General features: G+C 38.6%; 1 protein-coding gene and 1 non-coding gene across 3 annotated transcripts; both read left to right on the top strand.

Annotated features, from left to right (window-relative positions):
- The first annotated feature begins 1,136 nt into the window (after window positions 1-1,136).
- Window positions 1,137-16,963, top strand: LOC115745998 (DExH-box ATP-dependent RNA helicase DExH11). 2 transcript variants are annotated; one of them, XM_030681669.2, is made up of 23 exons: window positions 1,137-1,433; window positions 2,496-2,747; window positions 2,964-3,224; window positions 3,326-3,394; window positions 3,655-3,733; window positions 4,706-4,881; window positions 5,011-5,118; window positions 6,118-6,219; window positions 6,510-6,710; window positions 6,856-6,966; window positions 7,195-7,262; window positions 7,423-7,813; window positions 8,598-8,753; window positions 8,839-8,949; window positions 9,164-9,217; window positions 10,970-11,227; window positions 12,249-12,358; window positions 13,377-13,530; window positions 13,957-14,419; window positions 15,290-15,504; window positions 15,618-15,856; window positions 16,531-16,657; window positions 16,735-16,963. In XM_030681669.2, exons 1-23 carry the CDS (start codon window positions 1,299-1,301, stop codon window positions 16,945-16,947), a joined length of 4,053 nt encoding a protein of 1,350 aa, XP_030537529.2. In that variant the 5' UTR covers window positions 1,137-1,298; the 3' UTR covers window positions 16,948-16,963. The 2 variants fall into 2 exon arrangements, with proteins under 2 accessions (XP_030537529.2, XP_030537530.2); XM_030681670.2 differs by having other exon boundaries at window positions 1,138-1,433; window positions 3,326-3,391.
- Window positions 16,964-17,495: 532 nt separating this feature from the next.
- TRNAG-UCC lies at window positions 17,496-17,567 on the top strand. Its single transcript has one exon. It is a non-coding gene; the product is annotated as a tRNA-Gly (tRNA).
- Window positions 17,568-18,177: the final 610 nt, after the last annotated feature.

The raw sequence follows: 18,177 nt of genomic DNA, 5'->3' as shown, positions 1-18,177 counted from the left end.
CAAATTTTTTTTCTTCTCAAATCGAAAAGCAACTGGACGACGCTTGAAGCATGTCTGGAGGCCAGACATGCAGCAAGTAAAACTGTTAAGAGTTCTTGCTAGAGGTACACTGCACATGCCATTGACATGGTCCGTCAGCAACTAGCAATCATGCACTCGCTCCATTATCCTTGTGCCTCTAAATTGAGTCCTTACACGAATTAATTTGACAAATAATCCAACAAATACAACACAACACGATAGGACATAAAATATTATTTCTGGTGTTAATTTTATTGAAATAAAGATGATTGTAACTAGCTTTTCTTTGGATTTCGTACTTGTGATAATAAAAACATGGTATAATGCATTTTACGTAGTGATGAAAATCATCATGTTTCCTGAATTTGTAGTTTCATCTTATTAAATATGGATTTCCTAGCATTTTAACTTAAGTTTAATATTTTTGGGGAAAGATTCGATGTCAAGCTTGTGTGATAAGTGGTTTAATGAGCTCTTGCAAAAACAAATATGAAATCCTAAACGTTGTTATACAATAATTGCTCCATCAATAAATTATAAAAATGTTTTGCATATTGAGATTCCGTTTATTTGGTCAAAAATGAATAATTTGGAAGATAATTTCCTAAAAAAGATTGAACATATAGTTTGGAATTATGACTCAATAAAAAATGTTTTTGTTATCAATTGTAGTTTATATTTATATATTTTCGTGAATAATAAAAAACATTTTATAAGCGATGTAAATAATTGTATTTAAAAAAATATTTTTCAAATCACTCTTTTTCTTAAAACAAAAATGAATTGAAAATAAGTATACCGTAAGTGTTATAACTTGTGTACGGCGTTCACTTGAGTGTCATAACTTTCAAAATGTTCACTCGAGTGCCATAACTTTAAAAAATCGAGTGCTACGTCAATTTTTCCGACGTCCACTTCGACTTTTCCGACATGTCACGTCGGCGATGATACTCAACCGAACGATTTTTTAAAGTTATGGTACGAATGTTTTAAGAATTATGATACTCAAGTGAAAGCCGTATAAAAGTTATGGCATTGATAGTGTACTTGTCCGCTTATGCACTCATCCCCGATTTGGAATGACGCGATTCGTTGCCCATCCCTCGGCGTTGGCTTTTGAGTCTCCACGCTTAGTGAGCTCTCGCTCCCGAAGCTGGCATATTTTTTTTCTCAGTTCGCGCGAAAACTGAAAATCCTCTTTGAAAATCAATGAGAACGGGTTCTCCTAGAACCAAGTCGAGACTCCTGAGGAACGAGTTCGAGAGCAGAAGAAGCAAATGGATCCGATTGAGGCGGCGAATGGATTGTCGTTCCGGGTCGGTTTCACTGGACACAGCGGCCACCTCAGGGTCGAGCCTCTCTCGACCGTTGAGCGCAGTAACCCGCTCAAATCGGTCCCCGATTTCATCTCAGTCAGTTCTTCGCTTCCCTTCTCCACCTTTTCAGTCTTGAATTTCGGCACCCAATGTGTGAAAAAGCCAGCAGTGGATCAACTCGCTGATCTTTTGCATCGCACATTAGTGCGCGGCCGATTGTTCCTTTTAAGGGTTCGGTGAGGGCGTTGTAATGGTGCGGGAAGACCGCCTTTGTTTATATTGTCTCTGTGGCTCTGCGTTTGAGTTTTCACTGAGGTTTCTAACGAAATGAGTTCCGACTCTGTGTGTGTGTGTGTGTGTGGCGTGCGTGTGCGTTCACTGTTCCAGCTAGAAAGGAACTGCAGTTCTCATGGAACGAGAATCTAAATTTCGAGTCTCTGTCTTTCTATTCTCTGAAATCGCTAGCATCATGCAGGTAGAGCGAGGTGAGATTTTAAGTAGGGTAGGCTATGATGAATTAGCAAGGGCTTCTTATGTTGGCTTTAGCCTCTTGTGGCTTGGCTTCTATGTGAATAGAGTGGAGGAGTGTGTTTGATTGTCAATCTTTGCGATTTTGTTGAATAAGTACTGCATCCTCCGGATAATTCATATCGAAGTGATATTTTGTCTCTTGTGAGATCGAGGGCGTCTTTTTCATTTGATTGCCAAGAATATAGAGGCATAGGTGGCAACTACTAAAGTAGTGGGAATGTTTAGGATAGTCGAAAACAAGATTTTTTCATGCAACATGAAGTTGGTTGAGCGAGGATTTTGTTTTCAGCAATAAATTATTTAAGGAATCTCATATTTAGGTGCCACTTGTTAATTTTTTTTGTACAACAACTTTGCCTTTTCGGGTTTATGTGTTTCCTTCTGGAGATATAGAATCAACACAATTAAAACATTCTATACATTAGATGTTGAATTCTTGCAACCGTATTGCGGGTTTTGGAAGCTGTTTAATTTTCTGGAAGAATAGAAGTGGTGGGTTGGCTCCCTTCTCTTCCTTTTGCAGCACATGCTTGATTGTAATGTGATCGTTATCTCCTTATTTAATATGAGCTTCAATGCCTCATACTTCGAAGCACCATATTTACCTCCATTCAGTAATTATTTCAGCCACCTGCTTTTGCCGAGGAAACTCCTGAATCAATAAAGGAGTATATAGAGGAGAACTACCTAATGCCCACCCTGGATGTTGATGAGTTTTCGCCGGAAAAGGCTGGAAAGCATTGGGACTTTAACTGGTTTGATGAGGCAAATGTACCGTTAGACCCATCATTACCAAGATCTGTTATGGTGCCTGTGTGGGAGTTGCCCTTTAGACGCCAAAAGAGCAAATCAGGAGTATGGGAGCCTAAATCTGTGGAGGTAGATTTTTCTTTTTCAAATCATGTATCTTTGGCATCAATTTTCTGTCTTTCCGATGTAACCGTTGTGGTTCACCAGGGTTTGACAAACTTATGCCAATTGGTACTCTAAAAAATAAGGTGGCAATTGTCCTGTGGAAGTAGAACTTATCATCCTTTCTGTTGCTCTTTTCTCCTCATTATTTTCCCAACTTTACCTCTAACCCTTGTGCTTTAGGTGGATGTATCAGAGCTAATGGTGGATGCTCAAGATTCTGGTTCATTACCACGAATGGCTGGGCCCACAAAAGACATTTTGCGGGGAAGCATCAACAAACGTCCCTTCCGTCCAGGTGGTCTGGATGATGCCCAATCTCTGGAGAGGATTGTACCGGATGGTGCTTCTAGCGGTGAATGGGTATGGGAATTGTTGAATGGGGGTTCTCCACAGGTCACTCCTCCTAGCTTCAAGCATGGCGTGGTTCTTGGGGATCTCCAGGTTAGCCTTATTGATTATCGTCTTTTAGATTGCATTAAATAACATAAAGGTCAGTGAGCTTTTTGAATAAATTTATTTTATTCACAAACGTGTCTTCTCAGGCTTTCCCATGCTCATGGAATGTGTCCAAGGACTGGAATTCTGTCAAGAGCTTGTCAGACGAAAAGGTGGTATGTTGTTGCAGTTATTTAAACTTTAGTTATCATTCCATTGTATCGGATGCATTCTCGATGCTTTTAGTAGATTTTCAGAAATTTTGAATGCTAGGATTTTCTAGGGAAGACTTTGCTTCTACTCTATGTAAACTTAACTTCGTCGTTACTTCGTCTGAACAGCTTGAGTCACGAGAGTTCTGGAAGACTTTTTTTCAGTACTGAACTCTTAAGAACGTTTTGTCTGAGTAAGTTTTCATTTATCACCGGCACTGCAGGCGGAGCTCTCTGTACAGTTTGATGACTTGTTCAAGAAAGCTTGGGAAGAGGGAACTCTTGCAGATTATGCGACTGAAGGTTTTGTCCTCCTGCATTTACTTTTCTTTGGCTTTTTTTGTCCACTTGTGCTATAGAGTTAATGGGCTTCAATGAAAAATGAAGCTTTAGCAGATTTCCACTGTGGAACTGCGTTGTCATTGTGAATGGTGGAGAATATAATAGTTGCTTTAACTTGATGAGCTGCTTACGTTTTGATGTTTATTTGATATATGCTCATCGTATGATCAGCCCAAACAATCGAACTGACCTGATCTAAGTGGACTGTTTAAAGTCAATGTTCTTCGATTTTCTGCCTGTGAAACAATTAACGTTACTTATTACTGAAGAATTTAGGGAAAAGCATTGTGATAATTCTCATTTCATCTTGTACCACTATTACAAAGCTGTTTATAGGACTATGTTAAGTACAAGCTAAAGAGAAAAACAGATCTGAAAAATACAGCTAGCAGATCTGAAAAAAAAAAAGCTATTGTAATCCCACAAATTACGGGACCAATCCCACAAATTATGGGATACTAAGAAATCATTTCCTAGCTAATTAATTATAGCTATTCCTAATAATTGGGACCAGCTATTCCCAATAATTAGGACCTAAAAATCAGGATAATTCAACAATTACCTTCTAATCTAAACCTGGTCCATGGCTTCTTGTGTTAAGCCTCCTTTTAAAGAGGATAGAACTAAGTTGATGACGTATGCCTAGGGTAGTGGTGATGCTTTTAGAAGCTTGCGTGGATGGCTATTGTCCTGCCCCTTTTTGTCTTGATGCTTTGTTTGAAATCTTCTAGGATGCTTGAGATCACCTACGATATGTTATACTTCCTTATATGAAAATTCCACTTTACAATCAGGGAAGCTCTAGCATGCCAATATTGCTGAGTATTTACCCAGGGAATTGGCTTCCGGAAGCCTGTTTTCTTTTATTGGATTTTCTAATCAATTCTCTCCTATTTTATACCGCTAACAGTCATGATCATTATGTCTGTGAAGGTCGTATGTCAGAATCAGAGTCCCTTGCCCCAGAAGCTGAATCTAGCATTGTTGACAAAGCTAGCAGGGTGGGAGAAGATGAACTACCCATGCTAGATGAAATTTTGTCTGTTGAACCAGGAATATCGACCTCTCAACCAGATGCAGTGAAGAACAACGATGGACAACAGCAGGAGGTTAACTAGTTTTGAAGCTGAACTTAACAACTCTCTTACTTGCAAGTAGCAGTAGCTTTCTCATTGTAGTCTACACCGTTGCTTGGCAATGTTCCTGACGCGATCGTCTAAAATCATCTAAATTGGCAGGTCTGGGCTGTTAGAGCAGACAATGATGGGATTGCTGATCACTTTCATGAACTTATACCCGACATGGCCCTCGATTTTCCATTTGAGTTGGATAAGTTCCAAAAGGAGGTACAAGTGAACTTACAGTATGTTTGACAGTCAGGGAATGAACTGATCATGATACAACCTTGTCCAATTATCCCAGTCTCACTGATCATGTTTCTTTCGTTTATTTTAATTTTGAAGGCGTGGCTCTGAACACTCAGTTTGATTGAAGCTGATTGAGATTCTGTGCATTCATTGTATTCATCATGATGTCTTTTTATTTCAACCCGTCCTTTCAAATGAATTCTCCCTGCTGTTTGTTATAATTGAGTGGATTTGTTAAAGAGTGCCCTCAGGGAACTTGTCAAGTAACCAAAAAAAAAATAAAATTCATAGCTGTTGATGCACTGGCTTTTCTCATGGCAGACGCAATTTTGAAAAGCAAATCATTCATTAATAATTATGCTTACCAGTGTTGTGGGGGCTCTAGTTGGATATAAACACGATCTTTTGTAAATTGAGTTTGAACCACTGTGTTGAGGGCATTTACTAAGGCTTACTGCAATTAAATAATATGCTTATTTTCTGATTGGTAATTTTATTCTAACTGTGTCTCTGAGCTAAATATATGCATGTTTGAGTAGAATCAAGGCTTCTTTTGCAAGGGTAGTTCTTGAATTGACCTATCTCCAGTTTGCTTGTTCAATTTTTAAATGAATTCTGTGATGGGATGGAACATGTTGAGAATCACACTCAGGTACTGCCCCAGAGTGCTGCTTGAATCATCTATTTGAAAATTCTATCAGCGATGATCCCCAACATCTTGTCAAAGACTTTTGAAGTCCAAGTGATCTACTTGAATTATGCATAGAGATCGTCTTTATTCTTTGAGCCAAGCGAATTTTATTTATTTTCTCTGAACTTTAGTTGTTGCTTGATGAACTGGCTTTTAATTCCTTCCTTCGCTGACATCCTTTGTGATTCTTGAGAAATTATTCATATTTTTCCTGAAAATTTTAACTAAAAATTGTGAGATCCTGTTAATTGTATCTAAACTATCCGTCCTGGCTCGTGGTACTACAGGCTATATATTATCTTGAAAAGGGAGACTCAGTTTTCGTGTCGGCTCACACATCCGCTGGAAAGACGGTCGTTGCAGAATATGCATTTGCTTTGGCTTCAAAGGTATGGCTTCAATATTAAAACAGGGTTTCACTTTCTTCTTTCTTCTTCCTTTTTGTTTTTTGTTTTTTGTTTTTTTAATTTCTTCTCCTTCCTTACGACTTAAATATTGGATCACATGTCTCATCACCCTAATTTTAACACAGAAAAGGATGTGATTAGACCCTGCAGGGATGTGAAGGGAGTTTCATTAGTGTGCAGGCATCGCAATTCATCTAGAAGAATGCCTTTATTCGAATTGTATTTTCGTCATCACTTGAAATTTTAGTTTCATTTGAAGTTTATTCATGCAGCATTGTACCAGAGCAGTTTACACAGCTCCTATTAAGACTATCAGCAATCAAAAGTACAGAGATTTCTTTGGGAAGTTTGATGTTGGACTTCTTACTGGCGATGTCAGCTTAAGGCCAGAGGCATCCTGTCTGATAATGACTACTGAAATTTTAAGGTCAATGCTCTATCGAGGCGCCGATATCATTCGTGATATTGAGTGGGTAAGGACTTTAAAGATCCCTCTTCTTTATGGCATTTTTTCGACACGTAATGCCTCTTTGTCATATAAGATGACCTTCTATTTCTTTTGTTTCACTATGTGATCTTGTTAAAGTGCTAATCAATTGTTTGTCTATGACGAGATAGGTTATATTCGATGAAGTGCATTATGTCAATGATGTTGAAAGAGGGGTTGTTTGGGAAGAAGTAATTATTATGCTACCGAGACATGTCAATATCATTCTTCTCTCAGCCACGGTACTTCTAATTTCTGCCATACATTAATCACAATGTTGCAATTCTTGTATACCGCTGTAGAATATATGCAACCAATCTGACAGTTTGTACTAAGCTGATAACTTTTGGGCTGATAATTTTTTAATAGCTATTCTGATTTTGCTGCCAGAGCCTTTTAATTTCTTGAAGCAAAAAGTCTTGTCTGCTGAAATGACTCAATCTTCTCTTATTTCACATGGTATGCTGCAGGTTCCTAACACAATGGAGTTTGCAGACTGGATTGGCCGGACTAAGCGGAAAAAAATTCGTGTGACTGGGTAAATGGCATACCTGAGATGATGCTTGAATTATGCTTTATGAAGTAATCAAGACTGATGCTAAGGAGACTTTTCCTCAGACTATTGCTGTCCCTTCACTATAGAGAGATTGTTTTCTTGTAGCATTAACATCTCCTAATGCCCTTCTTCTAATTTTCAGGACCACTGAAAGACCAGTCCCTTTAGAGCATTGCTTATTTTACTCTGGAGAACTTTACAGAGTATGTGAAAGTGAAAAATTTATTTCCCAGGGACTGAAATCTGCAAGAGACGCTTTTAAGAAAAAAAGTTCACTTTCACATGGAGGTTCTAGTGGATCATATGCTGGGCATTCATCGAATCATGAAGGGGTTCGAGGTGAGAAACGTGAAAACTTCAGCCGAGGGAAGCAGAACAAGCATTCTAGCTCCCAACATCTGGGGAAACATACTGGAAGTGGAGGGGGTTTTCAGAGCAATGGCAGCAGTCAAAACAACTGGGGTGCGAGAAGATCAGAAGCTTCCGTGTGGCTGCAGCTTATTAACAAGCTCTCTAATAAATCACTCTTACCTGTAAGTTTGAATCTGCAATGCTGAGGTTTCCATTGAGTGACTGATAACCAAATTTAAGACTTTGAGTACATTTCAGCTTAAATATAGAGCTACCATGCAAATTGAAAAGTGAACATGAAACTGAAAACATGGAGGCATAACAATTTGCAAACCAATAAATTGCTCTTAGTAGAACTTGGTTTGGCTCGAAAGCCAAATGGAAAAGCCGGTTTTGAAAGTCCTCCCAAAATGAGAAACTTTTTTAGTTGAAAATCATGAAAAGAAGTGTGTGGTCCAAATAAAATGCAAACTTTTAATATTCTTTCCAAAAACAAAAGCCCCATAAAATGCCCTCTTGGTCTCTGAAAATATCATTTGAACTATGTGGTAGTTCCTTTAATATTCTAGGAAGAAACCTGTCAGTGCTCTGGGGGAAGCAACTTGTAAAGTGCATTATCTCAATTTTTCTTCCTTGTTTCCTTTGCTAGGTTTAGCACTGAACTGCCATGTAGAAGTCTGTAACTTGGTGCATTCCTTTTAGTAAAGGGCGTCCTGATGGTCCTTGCAGATAACATTACTTAAGTATTACATGGATGTCGTGGCCATGACAGGTTCCTTTTAGTAACCTTAGTATTTCTTCCATGTTAGGTTTTCACAAGTGTGCTAAATAAAGATAAACAAACTCATTCCTTTGACTGGTAAAATTGTATTCAATTCTTTTAGTGAATGTTATCACAATCTGTTTTAAATAAAAATTGCAGATTTTCTTATCTTCACATCTTCACTTTGGTTTTTTTTTTTTTAGGTGGTTATTTTTTGCTTCTCTAAGAATCGTTGTGACAAGTCAGCTGATAGCATATCAGGAACAGACCTCACAAGCAGCTCTGAAAAAAGTGAGATTCGCGTTTTCTGTGACAAAGCATTCTCACGGCTAAAGGGATCTGACAGGAGCTTACCACAGGTTTGACTTCTTTCTTTAATAATAACACGAAAACTGGCCATACATATAGTAGTTCTAAAGTCAGTGTAAATGATGCGGTACACAGATTGTTGGAGTTCAGAGCCTTCTTCACAGAGGAATCGGTGTGCATCATGCTGGGTTGCTTCCAATTGTTAAGGAAGTTGTTGAAATGCTTTTTTGCCGTGGTGTAATCAAGGTAAAGACAAGTAGACTGTCATCATTTTAATCTGATAATTATATTGGTATAATTTATGACCATATGTTGTGCTCTTCCTGAATGGAAAGGAATTATCCTTAAGTTATTTCATGATACCATGTACTCTAAATGATTGATTGGTTAACAACTAGTTGATTTGACATCAATGCATTGGCTACTTTATTGCTAATGTTGTTATCACCTGGTGGCGCAGGTTCTGTTCTCAACTGAGACATTTGCAATGGGAGTCAACGCCCCAGCAAGAACGGTGAGCTTCATATATAGGCCGGTCTTCTCAGTTCTGTTATGCATGTTTAACATTCATTATTTGCTATATTTTTGTGGGTTTCGAAAATTGAATTTTGTCCTGTTAGAATTATATGATGTTTTCAGAGATGCAATCGCTAAGTAGTAGTTTAATCTGATTTCCTCAGAATTTATTGGATAGCAGATTTGAAATTAGCACTTATACATCTTTCAGTACTAACTGCGTATATTCTTACCAGCAGTGTCAATGAGCACTCTGGATGCATTGCTCAATTGAGTTTCGAGAAGCTTGACTCTAATTCCTTTTTTATGGAACGATGTGTGGGATAGGGGGAGAAAAAAATACTAAAAACTTAAAATTTTCCCTTCTTCACCTCCTGACAGAAAATTTAAAATCGTCTGTACTTCACACTCCCACTTTCATCATCCCCTCCCCCCCCCAACACAAAAAAAAAAAAAAAAACCTGCAATCGTGGGCCAGTCCAGCTTTAGAAAAATCCTATGCCCAATGTTCTACCCGGACTCAGTGGACCAAAGTCCTTTAGCCAAGCCCAACTATATTGTGGCGCCTGGCCCATTTAGACTGTTTAAGACTGGAGCATCGTTTTTCAAATATGTTGGTTGTAAGTAGTAGTCCTGATGCAAATTCTCTAGGAGATTTCTATCAAAGTCAACGAGGTTGTAACAACTACAGGTAGATATGAATGAAAGTGCAAACGGTTCATCCTAAGACAAAAAGGGTATGCAACAGATACCATTAGATAAGGAAAGTACGTGGTATTGGGAAGATATCTCTGATTTTTTTCCTTTTAGGGTCGCGATTTGGTTTTATGTTCTTATGTGTGGGAGCCACATGAACAGAAGAAGGGTTAGGTATCTCAAGTAGCAAATGAGCTTACGGAAGATGGGCGATATGCTGACTTAGCATTTTAAGGAGAGTATGAGTAAGATTATCGAACTTTTATCTACTTCACCAAAAATGAGTCTGCTAATTAGCAATGTCCACATTTTCTGTCTATCTGATTTTTTAGTGTAAGGGAAAAAAAACTGAATAGATTTGTCTTTTTTCTTTTTGAAAGAAGTAGAAATAGTAAGCTAGCTTTAGTGCTTTTCTTTTCTTTTCTTTCCTTTCTTTCTTATTCTTTGGGAGGTCAGGGAGTAAAGTGTCTGCTTTCACAATTTTAGTAACAATCTCTATCTTCAATTTGTTGTGATTTATTTTGTAGCTTTCCCGATGTTATGGATTGGAAAAATATAAGTACTGCTATGCTCTACTAACACACTAGTTGGTTGCATAGCAGTTGCCTCTGAATTAACAGCTTCCTTGTGTCTACGTTTCGTGATGGGTGTGTTTTTCTTGGAATGCCAGATAGCCTATTCAGGAAGTTACCTGATGGGAGATCTGATTTTTTCCAGCAACATTGTCTACGGAAGCTCTGATTTTGTCTTACTAATCAAGATATTGTCGTTAAGTTTAACTGCAAATATAGGAAATAATTTGGACTTTGCTCAGGATAATGCTCTCATACATTCAAAATAAGTATGGGTGTTGTTTCTGCTTCGATAGAACACGATATAGAATTATCTTTTTATTTTTCTGGAAGCTTATGCTTACATGCCGTGACTTTTTAGATTTGTGTCTAAGCATATATGTAACTTGATGATATTATTTAGTTTTTGCCACTGAAGTTTTTGTTCTACATGGTGTCTCCAGGAAGCATTACAAAGTTTAGATCTGTTTGACACATTGCAGGTTGTTTTTGATACATTGAGGAAGTTTGATGGAAAGGAATTCAGACAATTGCTTCCTGGTGAATACACTCAGATGGCTGGTCGTGCGGGCAGAAGAGGACTTGATAAAATTGGTACAGTTATTGTAATGTGTCGTGACGAGATCCCAGAGGAGAGCGATTTGAAGCTTGTTATCGTGGGAAATGCCACCAAGCTGGAATCACAGTTTCGCCTGACCTATATTATGATTCTGCATCTCCTGCGAGTTGAAGAGTTGAAGGTATTATTTGTTAGATGTTGGAGCCTACTGAATTAGCTGGTGTTCGACACGTATGGTGGTCATGCACATATAGCAATGAAGTTGTATTACAATCGTTTACTTTCCTACTATGCCTTTTTTCATATCTGTAATTTATATTTCTGAGCTAGGACATTTGTGACTTGTGTTAGATGAAAGTTACTTGTATTGTTTAAAATATGTAAGTTCTGTTTATAGTACTCAATGACGATGACGAAATTGATGTTGGGGGCTTAGGTGAAAAAATTAAACATCTTGAAATTCAGAGAAAAATGGGAGAAGAAACAAGGTTTATGAATGCACTAATTGAACATTTGGTAGCCAAATGGGGTGGCTGTCCCTGTCAGTCCCTTGGGTTTTGGAATTTGATGGAATGACGCGTAGCCATTCTTTTGCTGTGCCTGTCTTGTATATTATGGAGGAAAATAGAGAAATTTTTTTCTCGCACCCCTCTGTTTTGTGCTTTTTGTTTGGAAGGAAAGAAACAATGCATCTATTTCACACTTTTGCTGATTTATAGTCTTTGACTTCACAATATCATCTATTGTTTTAGAGCTCTTCTTGAGGGCGGGTGGTAGTGGTGCGGTCTTCTGCATGACTTTGTCTATCTCTAAAAAATTAATCATTCTAGGTTCAAGTTCCTGTTTTATATGGAAGCCTCTCCTCTTTCACGGTGAATTTGTTGTCAAATGACCTGCTTTAGAGTAAATATTTGTCTCAATTTGTTACCATATAATTGTTTCTTGAGAAATGTTAGCAGATTTCATCGAGTTTGGCTCACGGATTCATTCTTGTTTGAGTTTACTAAAGGCCATTTTGTCACCTAATAGCATTTATTGAAGAAGCCTTCAAAGCATATGCATTCAAAATATGCATGCTACTCATGTAATGTTTTCCAAATGTGATCTCATCTCTCTTTCGAAGCTGCGGACTTAAAATTTATGCACAGAAGTTATCTGCGAAATGATATATTGCTTACGTGATTTTATTGTGGTATCTGCAGGTGGAGGATATGCTAAAAAGAAGTTTTGCTGAATTTCATGCTCAGAAAAAATTGCCGGAAAACCAACAGCTTCTAATGAGAAAGCTTACTCAGCCTGTAAAATCTATAGAGTATGTTCAGAACAGGATCTTCTCCCTTGAACTTCTGCGTTGGGTCTAACACTATCAGTTTATGTCATTCACTTTTGTCATCTTAGAACAGAATACGTGCTCTGTGTCTTATAATTAAACAGGTGTAGATAAGCTATAATATTGAATAGAAATTCTCGCATTTTTTCCACTTATATTTAGAAAATAGAGTAGGTCCATTGGGGCAAAAGGTGGGGCACCATCACCTTCGCATTTATTCCACTTATATTTAGAAAATAGAGTAGGTCCATTGGGGCAAAAGGTGGGGCACAATCACCTTCCCCCTTTGTACGTCCAACAATGTTGCTACGTCCACGTGTTTATTTCGGTTCATCAGACAGGTACTTACAGGCTATTTTCATGCATATATTTGTTGCGGTGCTCTTCTAAAATGGTTAATATCTGTATTTTCATCACTTGACGCTAGTTTACTGACTGTTTGACCTGGCAAGATGTTCCATCAACTAGGAAAGTTACTCTCTCTTGTTTTGGTGGCTTTTATGCACTAGTTGAATCGCTCATTCTGGTTTGTTCAGTGTCCAAAAGGAATTCTTTCGTGCATGGAAACGAGGTTGTGAATGATTTTTAGTCAGATTAATGAGAGGAGCTTGGTGTTGTTATGTCTGGAAAATATGTTCAGATGTGAACCACTGCTATTGTCTCAGTTATGGCCCTCTGGTCCTTTTGTCTTTCGTGATTATAATCTTCTTAAACCTGGCCCACAATTAGCTATCCTTCATGGCTGTTCTCATTTTCAACTGGCATAAAGGACTGGGACATCATTCCAGCATTGTTGTATTACTAACAGTGCGCCCCATTTTGTTGCTAAACACACAGGATCTGACCTTGATATGGCCCCTGGATTCCCTGTGTTTTGTCTATCTCATTTCTCCCATTTTTTCTTCAGTAGTATTGAAATGCCCCTTGCAGGGCAAGGACTAGCTTCAATAGCTAAACAGTTCGATCTGAGTTACATGTCACTCATATATAATGCATGCAGGTGTATAAAAGGTGAACCGGCAATTGAGGAATACTATGATATGCACTTAGAAGCAGAGAAGCGTCACACACAGATTTATGAAACTGTCATGAACTCCTCAGTTGCCCAATCACATCTTATACCTGGAAGGGTGGTAGTTGTCAAATCGCAATCGGTAAGTTTGTTTCCTTGATTGGAGCATGTGCTTCTTTTACCATCTCCTGCCAAAATGTAAATAAGGTACACATGATATTATTAGATCATGGTCAAAAAGTAGCTTCCTGGTAAGTAGTGATGACATGGAGCTAAGGGAGCTAAAAATGCTATGTTATCATTGTTATGACCACTTTCAATGTGAGCAAAATTTCCTCTATCAGCTAGGTGAGTTTGCACGATAGCTCATTAAGTGAGGTGATTTCTATGATTCTGCTAAGTGGTGTTTCATCGACATTACTGGTTAATGCTTGTATGCATGTCCTGTTATCTACTGTTAGCATGATATTTACATTTTTTTTGGGGGGTTCGAACATATACATTTCTTTCTGTCTTCAAATTCTGAATATTGTTTATGTCCTTAGAGGTGCTAACTTTGTGCGGGCAGGCTCAGGACCACTTACTTGGAGCTATTGTCAGAGCAGTATCTGGGAAAAAACAATATATAGTTTTACTTCTGAAACCTAACTCTCCATCAGCCACACAGGGTTCTCCAAGTAGCAAGAGCATCGGAGGAGACAAAGCAGTTAATTTTGCACCAGGTTCTTTTCTGTTGCCAAAATCAAAACGTACTTTCGATGATGAATATTGTTCGGTTTCTACTTCTCGCAAAGGATCAGGTAGCATCAAAATAACATTGCCGCATTATGGTAATGCTGCTGGGATGGCTTATGAGGTGAGGGAAGTTGATGTAAAAGAATTTTTATGCATCTGCAATGGCAAGATAAAGATAGACCAGGTTCGACTTCTTGAAGACTGTAGCACCGGTGCTTACTCCAACACAGTTCAACAGCTTTTGGCTCTGAAATCTGATGGGCTTAAGTACCCTCCGGCGCTAGATCCAGTGAAAGGTATTGCCTATTCACTAGAAGTTCCTTGAAAAGTATTGTTGAGTTAATGACCCCTCTATGTATATTATTGAACTACTCGTCTTCCTTTGATCTAGTTAACTGAGAGCCTTATTGATTTACAAATGGTGTTGAAGCAGAGGGGAGAATATTGCGCGTCACTGACTGATAATGGATTGTTCATCTTCATTGTTAGCATCATAGGATGTCTTAGTGGCTTTAAGAGAGACTGCTTCACATGTCAAAAGAGTCATGTATTTCTGACTTATTTTCAAAATAGAAGGAGAATGATATATGGATATATCACTTACATAATCCATTTTGAGTACATGTGTGATCTGCTACATATAGAAAAACAAATTAATAATGGTGGAGTCCATGGCCATTTGGACAAGTAGTTAGTTGGGTTCTCATATGCTAGTTGCCTAGAGGAAGCACAAGCTCTTTGAACAGCCATGGAGGTTGTTGATACTATATGCGTGTTGTAACTTGTGGGTGCATTGTAGAGTATACAACTAATACTGGGCGATTTTTTTCGTTTGGCTTGTGTAAAAAGTTTTGGTGGGAGGAGGCTATCTCATAAATTAATTTACTTGCATTGTAACTGATAGGCAATGTGAAATCACCTTGCGCAAGGGGATTACAAAGTACCTATGGGGGAATTATTAAAAGGCTCAAGTAAGAAGTCTTGGTGAGTGGATAGCTTTTATCATAAAGTGGTCTGTTCAGTCGAGTTTACTGAAATGTGAATCAGTTGTTCTCCTAGCTGCACTACTGACAGGGCTCTAGTTGCTTCTTATCAAATTGCTGCTACCTGTAATCTGGGGTACATTTTTATTGGTATTCTCACATGGTTACATCCTTATATTTCAGACTTAAAGTTGCGAGATTTGGAGCATGTGGAGATCTATCGCAGATGGAATTCCCTGATGCAGGACATGGCGAAGAATAAGTGTCATGGGTGTATCAAACTGGAGGAGCATATGAAGTTGGCAAAAGAAATAAAGGGGCATAAAGAAGAGGTTAATGCTCTTAAGTTTCAAATGTCTGATGAAGCACTTCAACAGATGCCAGAGTTTCAGGGCCGGGTAATATAGTGACGATATAAGTGTTTATCTTCAGCGTTTTTTTAGAGTACAGGACAAATTAAAGTTTTGTGCTTTGTGAGACTTCTAAGTGGTATATTTTGTTCAATATGCAGATAGATGTTCTGAGAGAAATTGGATGCATTGATGCTGACCTTGTTGTTCAAATAAAAGGCCGCGTAGCCTGTGAGATGAATTCTGGGGAGGAGTTGATATGCACAGAGTGTCTGTTTGAGAATCAGCTAGATGACTTGGAACCAGAGGAAGCAGTGGCTTTAATGTCTGCCTTTGTGTTCCAGCAGAGAAAAACTTCTGAACCTTCTCTTACCCCCAAGCTGTCTCATGCTAAGCAAAGGTCGCTCTTTCATCCAGCCTTTCCCTTTTAACTTTTCGCCTCCTTGTTCGCTTAGGACCAATAATGAAGCTTGCATATCAGTTTCCGATTGAACCAACTTCCAGCAGTGTGTTGCGACTGTCATGTGGCACCTCTGTCAGGGGTCTTTTCTGATAGGGAGCCATAGGACATTTATGCTTTAGGCTTACTTATCTTCACACAAATGGTCCATTCTGATTTTAAGTCCGACTGCGAAACTCGGTGCAGTATATGAATGGTATTTTGATTCTTGGGGATCTCATCATGTTTTGGCTGTATCACTTGGTTTCATTTATCTTTCCATGCTTGTCTTTGTTCGTTTTGGGCTGTCCTGTTTGTATCTTTAAGGGAAATTATACATGTGATGAAGACTATGCCATTATTTTTCTGATCTAGTGACCTACAGGAGAATCGTCCAATCTGACCTGTGCCTATAAGCTATCATAAAAGATAATTGAATCTATAAGGTCTAACTTTTGAGTTGTGAATTCTCATTGTTGTTCACCTAATGAGTCAAATGCTGAAAATTTCTTTGCCGTTTGAAAAGTAAAAAACAGTGGCTATTGAAGTACTTGCTTCAGTAAGCCTCTAGCACTTTTGCCTTGCTGTATCCATAACATCAGATGCATTCTCATTGAACATGTACTCTTATACAGGTTATATGAAACAGCAATAAGACTTGGTGAGCTCCAAGCCGAATGCAACCTGCAGATAAACCCTGAGGAATATGCTCGAGAAAATCTAAAGTTTGGTCTGCTTGAAGTGGTTTATGAATGGGCAAAGGTTTTATTTTCGAACACTCTGAGCTCGACCAATTGCTATGTTCTTGAACGGCTGATCTCATGGTCTTCCTCATGCAGGGCACTCCATTTGCTGATATTTGTGAGCTCACTGATGTTCCCGAAGGCCTTATAGTGCGAACCATAGTCAGACTGGATGAGACATGTCGGGAATTCAAAAATGCAGCATCGATAATGGGTAATTCTGCATTATACAAGAAAATGGAATCAGCTTCCAATGCCATAAAGCGTGATATCGTCTTTGCTGCTAGCTTGTATATAACTGGAGTCTGATGTACCTTGTGGGAAGTTTGGGTTATACTTACTTTTTTTATACATGTTGGCCATGAGATTGGTCTGAGCAGTCGAAGGATGTGCTTGGTCCTGCATTTTTGTTTGCGCCAACTCATCCAGACTTGCTTCATAGTTAATATAGAAGATACAGTATTGCTCTTGCTAAGGCACAAAAATGTCCTTGAATCAGCGCATTTGACGGAGATAGAATGTTATCGTTGCTCGACATCATAACAAGCGAGAATTAAAAAAAAAATCAGCGAGGTATTTTCTTTCTCATAAGCATCATTTAGTACATTACTTCAATGAAACCAGCCTTCGGCCCTCGGGCACCGGGCTTGGACCGTTCTTTCTAGCTGCATTTTCAATCATGTGTACAAATGACGGTACTGACATATTTCTAAGACCTCCAGAATTGCCAAGATCGATTGAGGCGACACGGGCACGGTACATCATACTCATGCAAGGCTTCTAAGCATGGTTAGGATGATAACTGATCATAGTATACAAGTCTAAATTTTTTCGTTGACGAAGCAGAAGGATAAGAAGCGTTTGTAGTCCAACGGTTAGGATAATTGCCTTCCAAGCAATAGACCCGGGTTCGACTCCCGGCAAACGCACTGTCTTAATTTGGCGTTTCGGACAATATATTTTTGCTTTCTTTTTTGTTAAAAATTGCAAGTTCTTACACGCGTACGTAAGGATCCATTAAGATAATGAATGGTGTGGGCCCCACTGTCTGGTCCCTCTTTCTCTGCCATGTTTTTCGTCATATCTTCTCATCCGAGGAATGGCACCGTGTTTTTGAACTCCCCCAAGCCACGTAAAATTAGTTGCTGGAGCAGACGAAGCTTTCCAAAATAAAAGCCTCAGAAGTAAAACAAACCATCGGCGCCACCATGCTTTCAATTGCATCCAAGAAGCTACATTTATATGCTCATTGAGGCCACGAGAAGCAAATCACAAAATTATTATTAGACGCAGCGGAATTGACAAAGTCATGCCCCGTAAAGAGAGAAGCAAATCACAAAATCATTGTTTGACGCATCGGAATTGACAAAGTCATGTCCCGTAAGTTAGCTTTTAATTTTGTGCAAACGGACCTGAAAACATCACATGGAATTAATGAACAGGAAGTCTCGCGCACAATGTTAACATTGAGAAAAATTCGACTCTAATACCGTGTTAGATAACCATTTCTTTTTGGGATTTTTTAAATCGACAATATAG

The sequence above is a fragment of the Rhodamnia argentea genome, chromosome 6 (genome assembly GCF_020921035.1).
Source record: "Rhodamnia argentea isolate NSW1041297 chromosome 6, ASM2092103v1, whole genome shotgun sequence".
Taxonomy (NCBI): domain Eukaryota; kingdom Viridiplantae; phylum Streptophyta; class Magnoliopsida; order Myrtales; family Myrtaceae; genus Rhodamnia; species Rhodamnia argentea.
Note: the sequence above shows the minus strand (reverse complement) of the source record. Positions and strands in the feature narration are given on the sequence as shown.